Source organism: Aplysia californica, unplaced genomic scaffold (assembly GCF_000002075.1).
Source record: "Aplysia californica isolate F4 #8 unplaced genomic scaffold, AplCal3.0 scaffold00916, whole genome shotgun sequence".
NCBI lineage: Eukaryota > Metazoa > Mollusca > Gastropoda > Aplysiida > Aplysiidae > Aplysia > Aplysia californica.
The window spans coordinates 31944-43107 of NW_004798186.1; the positions used below are offsets into that span (position 1 = coordinate 31944).

At 37.1% G+C, this 11164-nt stretch overlaps 1 protein-coding gene across 1 annotated transcript in view; it reads left to right on the top strand.

Annotated features, from left to right (window-relative positions):
* The window catches only part of LOC101851900 (putative malate dehydrogenase 1B), a gene marked incomplete at its 3' end in the record, with an annotated part of 16659 nt that extends 9592 nt beyond the window's left edge, over positions 1 to 7067 (top strand). The window contains 5 exon segments of the mRNA XM_005110607.3: positions 41 to 146; positions 513 to 600; positions 2543 to 2666; positions 4310 to 4440; positions 7025 to 7067. Of these exon segments, the coding sequence (XP_005110664.2) occupies positions 41 to 146; positions 513 to 600; positions 2543 to 2666; positions 4310 to 4440; positions 7025 to 7067 (492 nt within the window).
* Positions 7068 to 11164: the final 4097 nt, after the last annotated feature.

Here is an 11164-nt window from a genome sequence, read left to right on the forward strand (position 1 = left end):
CACCCCACCTCTCCCCGCCCCCACCCCCCAACTCAACCAGGCGTGGTGGATCTCCTGATCTGGGGCAATGTGAGTGGCTGCCACTACATTGACGTCACCAAGTGCCGTGTGCACAACTACGATGGCGCTGTCTGGGGACCCTACTGGTGAGTGAGTGAGTGAGTGAGTGAGTGAGGGAGGGAGTGAGTGAGTGAAGGCCTGTCACTGTCCTACATGATCCTCATCACGATACACTTCCATCATCATCATCATCATCTTCATCCTGTGCCAGATCTGCAACAGACATTGGCGATCATGGTTGCTCTAAAAAAAGCTATGTTTCCTTGATCTTTCCCTGTTACCCATTTGTTTAGATTCCCTAAGTATGTGTGTGTGTGTCCGTGTGTCTGCATGAATACATGCATGCATGTGTGTGTGTGTGTGTGTGTGTGTGTTTGTGTGTGTGTGTGCACATGTGTGAGCAAACTCCCACAACTTATGTACTTCATAAATAAGCATGTCCCTGTCCCCAGGTATTCGGTTGACGCTGTGGAGATGATTCACGAGAACAAATGGATCCTCAAAGAATTCCCCGGTCTTGTGGACAGCCGCAATGAGAAGGTTAGTTCCTTTTAACCCTTCAAGCCCCAGCCATTTTTGTGCACTCCCTAACCCCAGTCCCAGCCAATACAGCCGTATTTCAGAAAAAGAGACATGCATTCTATAAAGTGATGTAGTATCTTTGTAGTGAGGTTTAGATAACAATATATAACATAACAATGCGTATCTCCATTTTTTTAAACAGTGAATATGTGACTTCTTCTTAAGCTCACTCTTTTGTTACGAACTGTTTTCACGGTTGTTAGAAATTGAGATACAACAAGAAAGCACTGGGGTCACGATCATCATTTCCTTTCTCACCCTGGATCAGGATATAGGCCACGTACAAACACTTAATTTCCACCTTTCCCTATCCTGGGCGAGTTGCTTGATGTCACTCCACGTCTTCCCACTTTTCTGTACATCCATTCTCCTGGTTCCTCGTGGTCTTCATCTTGATCTTTTACCCTCCTGTGGGTTCCAATCTTACGGCGCTTGCTACTCAAATTATAAGCTATATAAGTGCTGAAGATTAGAGGCATTTACTGAGGAGTAACATACTACGAAAAGAAGGAAAAAAGAAAAGGTAAATTTAAGAGAGTACGAAACTGCCTTTCAAAATATAAAAAAATCAAAATTTTAGGTTTAGTACATAACATTATTATGAATAGCTGGCTGATGGTACTTGTACTTTATATGTGAGACATCGTGGTGAAATCAGGCACTCGTTAAAATAATGAAATTGAAGAAAACAGCATTTTTCTAGATCTACCGGTTTGGCAATTTTGATCAAATTTTTTTTTTTTTGCCTCAACACGTTTTGTGTCTATATAAAAAGAAATTTATGGCTTTTAAAAAAAATTGAAAAGCGTTGATTAAAGGCGCAAAAAAGGTAAATTTTCATTTCCCAAGGACTCTCAAGTTACGGAAATTGCCAAACTTTGATTGCCATTTACTCGATAAATCTACCTCCGAAATCAGGAGACCCCCCACTTTCTTTAATCAGAAATATCTCGACTTCTATTCAAGTTAGATGGGTATTTTTTCATCGAACACAAGAGAAATAAATAAGCTTTTAAGATGAATCCATTTATTCAGCATGCCCAAAAATTGATGAGCGCCTGATTCAACCGTGTTCAGACACCTAGTAATTAGTTAGCTGCTGGCTGTCATTTATTCTCTCACCTTGTCTATCTATTTCACAAGTTTCCAAGGAACACTTTCCCCTGTTTGGATTGGATTTGTTATAGAATTACATGTACTTACTGTTCTGTCTTGTTTTGTGTGTTCGTCAGTGTACCTGACCTTTGTAGCCTCAGCATTGCTGTAAACGGCCGAGACAAATTTCTCCCCGAGAGATGGATAAGGATAGACAGACAATTTGTTACAATGAGTTACTTCTCGCATTCCACAAATGGAGATATTTGCCGAAAATCGACACTAGGGTCAAATTTGTAGATTTTTCTATTGATGCCATCCTTTAGTATAACCTGTCTTTTATTATTTCATACTTATAAATTGTAAAAACTTCAGCTACAAGTGTGATGTATCTATTTCCTTAAGGCTTGAATCCGAGAAGTTAACTCTTTTTGTCGGCACGCTTCACATTTGATTGTCAGATTCATTGTGATTGTGATTCGGATATTGATTGTGAGTATGATTGTGATGGTGATAGTGATGCTGATAATGATGATTGTGATGGTGATTGTGATTGTGTTTGTGATGATGATTGTGATTGTGATGATGATTGTGATTGTGATAATTGTGAGTGTGATGATGATTGTAATGGTAATTGTGATTGTGATGATAATGATGATGATGCTGATGATGATTGTGAGGATGATTGTGATTGTGATTGTGATGGTGATTGTGAAGATGATGGTGAATGTGTTTGTGATGGTAATTGTGATTGTGATAATGATTGTGATCGTGATTATTGTGATTGTGACTTGGTGGTTCCCAGGTAGCGGGCGCCATGCAGCGGTCCACCAGCCTCAGCTCAGCCAATGCCCTAGCCTCGACACTCAAGCACTGGTGCCGCGGCTCCCCGTCCGGACAGATGTTTTCCCTCGGAGTCTACTCTGAAGGTCTTCACTTAACCTTAGACTTACTGTGGGTGGTTGGCAGGTGCTCTGGTGTGGTTGGAAAACCCCCCCACAAAAAACAATGATTGAAAAAGAGTCTATTTCTCGAAATTGATGTGAAGGAAAAAAAGAAGTTTTGTCCGCTTACAGCAGTACAATGCTGTAGTGTCCCATTTAACATTTTGCGAACTAGTTGAATTTACAGGTTTCTTTTGAAATTGTAAACATGGTGAAATGGTGTTGATTTGAGGCCCTTATGAAGGCTGTTAGTTTGTTTAAGAGGCGGGACCACCCAGTTTAACCCTTACAGCCCCAGCCATTTTGTACACTTTGTAACCCCAGTCCCAGCCAATACAGCTGCAATATTTCAGAAAAAGAGGCATGCATTCTAAAAAGTGATGTAGTATTTTTGTAATGAGGTTTAGATAATAACAAATAAAAATGTTTTTAGATAAATGAACAAATATTCTGAAAATTAAAGTTTGATTAAGTTTGCTAATTTGGAAAAATGCGCAAATTCGGTACGCCCAGAAACTGAGAATATTCGCTCTTGGGATGGTGGGAGGTACAAGCGCTGCTGAAAATATACGCGCATGGGGCTGGAAGTGTTAATGTTCTTCTCCGAAATGACCATACCAAAAGTGGGAAATTTGTGTAATGTGCCTTTCCCGAGGACACAACGTGGGACTGAGCCTATACTCGAACCCCTGAACGGGTCCGGTAGCCTAACCACTTCTTTTAAAATTTTGAAAATTGAGAATTGCGTTGTGAGGCATCATGGTGAAATCAGACACTCGTCGAAATGATGAAATCGAAGAAACCGACTTTTTTCCGCATGTTTTACAATTTTTATAAAATATCCTTGATATAATTTTTTATTTTCTGTACTCCTATTATTTCCATTAAAAAAACACATTTCTATGTGGATATTACAGAAAACCGGTGATTAAAGGCACAAAAAATGTAAATTTTCAGTTTCCAAGGACTCTCATTCTATTGAAGTCAAATAACTCTGGCGATCATTTTCTCACTGATTTTTTCCTCTGAAATCAGGCGAACTCCACCTCCTTCAATCACAAATATCTCGACTTCTATTCATGACCGATAGATATTTTATTCATCCAGAACCATGGCAAATAGGCAGGCTTTAAGATGATACCAATATCTCCATTTGCCCGGGAATTGACGAGCGCCTGATTCCAGTGTCGCGGCACCATTGATAAGTAAATCTGTCAGTTGATAGAATCATGAAATATCAGGTAATCAGTCTATCCATCAGTAGGCCAGTAAGTCAATTATGCAATCCATCCATCTATCCATGTGTCCATCCAAGTATCAATCCATGCATCAACCCATGAATCAATCCATGCATAAATCCATCCATCAATCCGTCCATCAATACGTGTGTATATCAATCCATACATCAATCCATCCCCCATTCCATACAGCAATCCATCTATCATCCCATCAATCCATCCATCATTCAATCAATTAATCCATCCATCCATCTGTCACCAGGATGGTACGGTGTCCCCCGCGGTCTGTTTTTCTCCTTCTCCGCGACCATGGACCAATCCATCCATTAATCCATCAATCCATGCCTTCCATCAATCAATCCATTAATCCATCCATCCGTCCATCACCAGGATGGTACGGCGTCCCCCGTGGTCTGTTCTTCTCCTTCCCTGTGACCATGGACCCCAAGGGCTACTGGCACGTGGTCCAGGACAGCGAGCTCACCCCAGAGGTCAAGGAGGGCATTGTCAAGGCTGTGGAGGTGAGACCTCTACTGTGTGAAGCATCGTGGTCAAATCAGGCGCTCGCCAAAATAACGAAATCCGAGAAATCTGCATTTTTTTCGGCCTGTTTGGGAATTTTTATCATATTTTTGTTTTTTGGCTCAACACCTTTCCTGCTCTTTAAAGAGAACATTTCTTTTTGTGTGGATTTTGCTGAAAAATGTTGATTCAAGGCATAAAAGATGGAAATTTTTAGTTTCCATGGGCTGTCTAGCTAAGGAAATAACTCATCTTTAGCAGTCATTTTCTCGCTAATCTTACCTCTGAAACCAGGCGACCCCCTACCTCCTTTAATCGCCAATATCTTGACTTGTATGTGAGATAAATGAAGTTTTTAATTTTTTCATCGAAAGCTAGGAAAATGGACAGGCTTTAAGATGATTCCAATAACTCTGCATGCGCCAAAATTGACGAGTGCCTGTTTCCACCGCATCCTGACACATTATGTGAAGCATGCTGACAAAATGAGTCACTTTTCGGATTCAAGCCTTAAGGAAATAGATAGGCCCTACCTCATGCTTGTAGGTGAAATTTTTACTATTTCAAAGTATGAAATAATAAAAGACAGGTTACAGTTAAAGAATGGCATCAATAGAAAATCTACAAATTTGACCCTAATGTCTATTTTTGGACAATATCTTCCTTTGTGAGGCATCGTTGAGAAATCAGGCGCTCATCAAAATAAAAAAATTGGAGAAACAGGCATTTTGCCACTAGTTTCACAATTTTAATCAAATTTGTTGTTTTTTGTTCAACCTTTTTATGTTCAAATAAAAACACACTTCTATATGTGAATTGTATTGAAAAGCGTTGATTTAAAGCTCAAAATAGGCAATTTTCAATTTTCAAGTACTCTTTAGCTATTGAAGTTACCAAACTTTGTGGGCCATTTTCTCATTATATTTACTGCTGAAACCAAGTGGACTTGCCTCTTTCAATCACAAATATCTTCACTTCTGCTCTAGATAGATGGGTAGGCCTATTTATTTCATCAATCGCAAGATAAGTGAACAAGCTTTAAAAGATGATACCAATAACTCCACAAAAATTGACGAGCGCCTGATTCCACCGCGTCGTGACACATTTGTAGATTGCGAGAGGTAACTTCTTTTGTCTGCTCTCTTTTTCTTTTTTCTTCTCTTTTTTCATCTTCTTTCGCTGTTAAGGGTCGAGGGGAGATGCAGATTTCCCATTGTAGACCAGCTCCGCCGCCCTTTCGGTTGTGATGTTATGTTTTCTTAGGGTTTCCTTGACACCCTCGATCCACCTTTTGCGCGGCCTTCCTTTTCCTTTATAGCCTGAGTGCTTGGTGTTGTAGGCTCTCGAGGCTGGCTGGTCAGGTGACATGCGTAACAGGTGTCCAAATCAGTTTATCCTCTGTCTTTCTATGTAAGGCAGACAGGACTCGGTGCCGATAGCTGCTCTTACTATTTTGTCAGCACGCCTCTCATATTGTTTACGTCGCTACACGCTGGAACGAGGCGCTCCTAAAATTTTGGGCATAATAATAGACCTAATATAGAGTTATTGGTATTATCTTAAAGCTTATTCATTTGCCTTAAATTGCTTGTGTTGAAAAGAAAAAAAAATGTACCCATCTACGTTGAATAGAAGTCTAGAAATCTAGAAGTTTATGGTTGAAGGAGATGGGGTACGTTTGCCTGGCCTCAGTGGTAAAATTAGCGCTATAATGACTGCAAAAGTTTGGTGACTTCTATAAAGCCTGAGCAGTCCTTGAAAACTGCAAAAATCAATAATTTTTATGCCTTTGAAAATTTTTATTTTGTTTGCCTTACTTTAATCAACATTTTTCAGTAAAATCCACACAGAAATGTGTTTTTAAATAGATATAAAAGTCATTGAGCTGTAAAAAAAAAATTTGAAAAAAAAAATTGCCAAATTCCCTCAAAAAACATGCCAGTTTCTTGGATTTCATTATTTTGATGAATGCCTGACATCACCACGATGCCTCACAAATGTCACAGGTGAATGTTTCCTGGGAAAGCTGAAAGCATTCCAGAGTGTTCTAGTATTCTAGTCTGCTGAGGTAATTCTAATAGTTGTCATGAAGCATAAGAGCATTCGGTAGAGCAATAAATGTGCAATTATTATTATTATTTTTATGATGATGATGATGATGATGATGATGATGATGATGATGATGATGATGATGATGATGATTATTATTAATATTATCATTATTATTATTGTTATTATTATTATTATTATTATAGTAATTATTATTATTATTATTATTATTATTATTATTATTATTATAGGAATTATTATTAATATTATTATTACTATGATTTTTATTATTATAATGGTTATTGTTATTGTTATTATTATTGCTATTGTTATTATTATTAGACCTATTGTTATTATTGTAATTATTATTATCATCATTATGATTTTTATTAATATTATTACTATCATTATTATAATAAATTGTTAGATGTACTGTGTGAAAAAACTTCCCTGTGTTTGGAAGAAGACTTGATATTGATTCAATGCCTCAGTTGTTTTTATTTTATTTTATTTTTTGTTTGTTTCTGTTTTCAGGATCTGGTGAGAGAGGAGAAAATCTTCACCGGAGAAGTCAAAGGTCAGGCAAAGGGAATAGGGATGAAGAAAAGAAAGCAAAAGAAAACTTAAGATGATGATGAAGAAGAAGAAAAGGACTGAATGAAAAAAAAAAAAAAGACGAGGGCTAATTGGCTAATTGTGAAAATTCTGAAGGGATAAAAGAAGAAGAAGACTGAAGATGATTATGACTCCATTGCAAAAAGAATTGAATGGAACTCCCCCCTCCAAAAAAACACACCAAAAAAAAACAAAAACAAATCCAAAACAATAAATAAAATAAAAACACAAAAAAAACCCAACGACAACAAACATCAATATTTTCTGACAACACAAGGAAAATCGGAAGAGAAGATTGATGGTTGTGAAAACCCTGAAGGAAAAGGATAACCTGTAGGCCTAAAGAAACACCCTCTGATGATAATGAAAGCACGGAAGCAAAGAAAGGAAAAGAATTAACGATAATAAAGACGTTCAAGAAAGGAAGAAACCAGAGAAGGTGATTGATTATGAAAATAGTGATGAAACAGAATGGACTGAAGAGAAAACTCCTTTATCTGTCCCCGGGGTTTTATTCACCCCGCTTAATTTAGCAAAATTTGAATATTTTTTGCATAATTTCTGATTATTTTCCGTTATCCTTTTTTGTTAAAATTAACTGAATCGCATAATTTCACATTTTTAGGCTCATTTTGCATAATTTCATAATTTTTCCAGCCTAAAACAACGGGGACAGCTTTATGCTTTTGTGATGGCTCCTATAAAAGTTCAGTTCTTGAGGAAATGTTATTAAAAATAAAAAATGTGTCCCTCTATTTCTGTAGTGGATCCTGAGAAGTTATCCATCTCTATTTATGTTCCTGTCAATAGTCAATAGACGGACTGTGGAGTTTGTGTCACCACGCTACGGACGTGGAATCAGGAGCTCGTCAATTGTTGTGCATGTAGAGTTATTGGTGTCATCTTAAAGCTTGTTCACTTGTCTTTATGTAGATGAAAAAATATCCATTTATCTTGAATACAAGTCGAGATATTTGCGAAAGAAGGAGGTGGGGGTCACCTGTTTTCAGAGGTAAAATTAGTGAGAAAATGGCCGCCAAAGAGTAGTTATTTCCTTAGCTTAAGAGTCCTGGGTAACTGAAAATTTACATTTTTGAGCCTTTAATCAACGCTTTCCAGAAAAATCCACAAAGAAATGAGTTCTTTAATGGGCATGAAAGGTGTTGGGCCAAAAAACAAAAATTTGATAAAAATTCACAAACCTGCGGATAAATGCAAGTTTCTTCACTTTGATTATTTTGACGAGACCCTGGTTTCACCTCGCTGCCTCACAAATGATTACTTTATTTAAATTTGTCCTTCCATTTCTGTACTGGATCCTGAGAATTTAGCCATCTCTGTTTGTGTTCCTTTCTATAGACGGACTGTGAGGTTTGTGTCTCCATGCTGTGGGAGAAATTAGGCGCTCGTCAAAATAATGAAATCGAAGAAAACAGCAGTTTATTCTCCCTGCTTAGCAATTTTTATCAAATTTTTGTTTTTGGGCTCAACGCCTTTTATGTCCATTTACAAACACATTCCTTTGAGGATTTTACTGAAAACGTTGATTAAATGGACAAAAAATATAAATTTACACTTTCCAGCTTTGGAATTTACCCAGCTTTGGCGGCCATTTTCTCACTTATTTTTTTACCTCTTAAACCAGGTGACCCCCTCCTCCTTCAATCCAAAATATCTCCACTTCTATTGAAGATGGAAGGGTAATTTTTTCATTGAAAGCAAGACAAACGAGCAAGCTGTACGATGATACCAATAACTCAATATGCCCAAAAGTTGACGAGAGCCTGATTCCACCACGTTGCCTCACAATTGTTGGGCATATGGAGTCATATTATCTTGGTCCATTTATGTGGAACAGATTATCCATGGAACTAAGACAAACAAGAACACTTGATAGCTTTTAAAGACATCTCAAGCATTTTCTGTTCCTACAGGCCTATCCTTCATAAGATTTTAGCGTTATTTTTTAAAATGATAGTGTTCTGTGCCTATGTCTGGATGAAAATAGTCCGTATGTGTGTGTGTATGTGTGTGTGTGTGTATGTATGTGTGTGTGTGTGTGTGTGTGTGTGTGTGTGTGTGTGTGTGTGTGTGTGTGCTTAAATATATATTGCTTGAGAATAAAGGAAGTAGTAAGAAAAGTTTTAAAAATGGATATTCCAATGTAAAGCGCATTGAGCTACTTTTTGGGAAATGTGCTATATAAATGTTATATATTATTATTATTATTATTATTTGGATCATCTTAAAAGCTTGTTCATTTTTCCTGCTCTTGATGACAAAATACTCATGCTATCTTAATAGTAGTCGAGAAATCTGGAGTTGAAGGAGGTGGCTGGTTGGCTAGTGTCAGCTGAGGTAAAATTGTGAGGCAGCGTTGTGGAATAGGGTCTCGTCAATTTTTGGACATGTAGAGTTATTGGTATCATCTTAAAGCGTATTCACTTGTCTTTATTTGGATGAATATAATACATTTATCTTGAATACAAGTCGAGATATTTGCGAAAAAAGAAGGTGGGGGTCATCTGTTTTCAGATGTAAAATTAGTGAAAAAATGGCCGCCAAAGATTTGTTATTCCCTTAGCTTAAGAGTCCATGGTAACTGAAAATTTACATTTTTGAGACTTTACTCAACGTTTTTTGGAAAAATCCCCACAGAAAATGAGTTCTTTAATGGGCATGAAAGGTGTTGAGCCAAAAAACAAAAAAAATGTTTAAAATTCACAAACCCTAAAAATAATGCAAGTTTCTTCACTTTGATTATTTTGACGAGAGCCTGATTCCACCACGTTGCCTCACATATTTTCTTTGTCTTTGATCCCTGTAAAAATGCACACAAAAAGGTGTATTTAAATGGACTTTAAACATGTTGAGCCTAAAAGGGAAAAAAAATTGATAAAAATTGCTGTTGTTCAAAAGAATTTGTGTTTCTTCGATTTCGTAATTCTATCGAGAGCCTAATTTCATGACAGTGTAGGGTGTCTTGAGTTTTTGTCTGGTTTTTTTATTTTGCCTTTTCAAAATCTGTTTTTGAGGAGAAGGAAAAAATACACTTACAAATGACGATGTTGGAATCTTTTCGTTGTTGCCAGTGTTCAGGACTGGGTGTTTGGTAGGTGCTCTAGTGCGATGTACGTGCTCTAGTGCGATGTACGTGCTTTTTTTGCTTGTTTTCTGAGCTACTGAAGTACTGGCAAGGTGTGATTGTAACGCGTTGTTGTCGGGTCAAGTTGAAGGAAATTTTGACTCCATTATCGAGATGTTCCTAAGAATGTGGAGAAAAGGAAAAGTATGAATCAGTTTGGGAAGTTGATTTCGGTTTAAGAAAATCATTTGTTTAACCCTATCCGTACGCCCTGGGGTCATCTTGTACCCCCGGGGTTGTATTCTACAAAATTTAGAATACTTCTAGTACGAAGATCTCCTTGAAGGTTTCATTATTTCTTTAAAAAATCATTTTGACAGACTGCTTTGCAAAGCGTACGAATCGGATTAACGAGCAAATTCTTTCTTTGGAAAGAGGTGGCCCAGAGTTCCCCATGTCGTATGGATATGATATTAAAACGCGACGTACGGATAAGGTTAAAGATGTTCAAAGTTTTTTTGTTCTTTGTGGGCTCTGTTTTAGTCACTCATCATATTGTCCGTAATGTTTTTAAGTTGAAATTCCTGAGGATTATTTATTTTTATTCTTTTAGCAAAGCGTTTTGGTTCTGGTTTCGCAATTCAAAATTTCAAATGGTTTAAAAAAGATGTTTTTACTGTTCAGTTGTTTACCTTCCTTTAGGGCTCGATCATAACTATGCTGCTCTTTCTATCCTCATTTGAAAGAAAGTCTGTTCCCTTTTTTTTAATGTTCAGTTCTTCAAGGTATTTAAAAGTTTGTAGGTTTCTCTGAGATCACATTAGATTTATCTATAGTATTAAGCCTATCATTTGCTTTCCTTTTGAAGGTTTTTAAAATTCATCATATTATGCTTTTAAAGAGAAGCTTCTTTTATTCTTTGTTTTTGTTATTTTTGAGGGATTTTTGAGGGTTTTTAAAATTCATTATTTTTC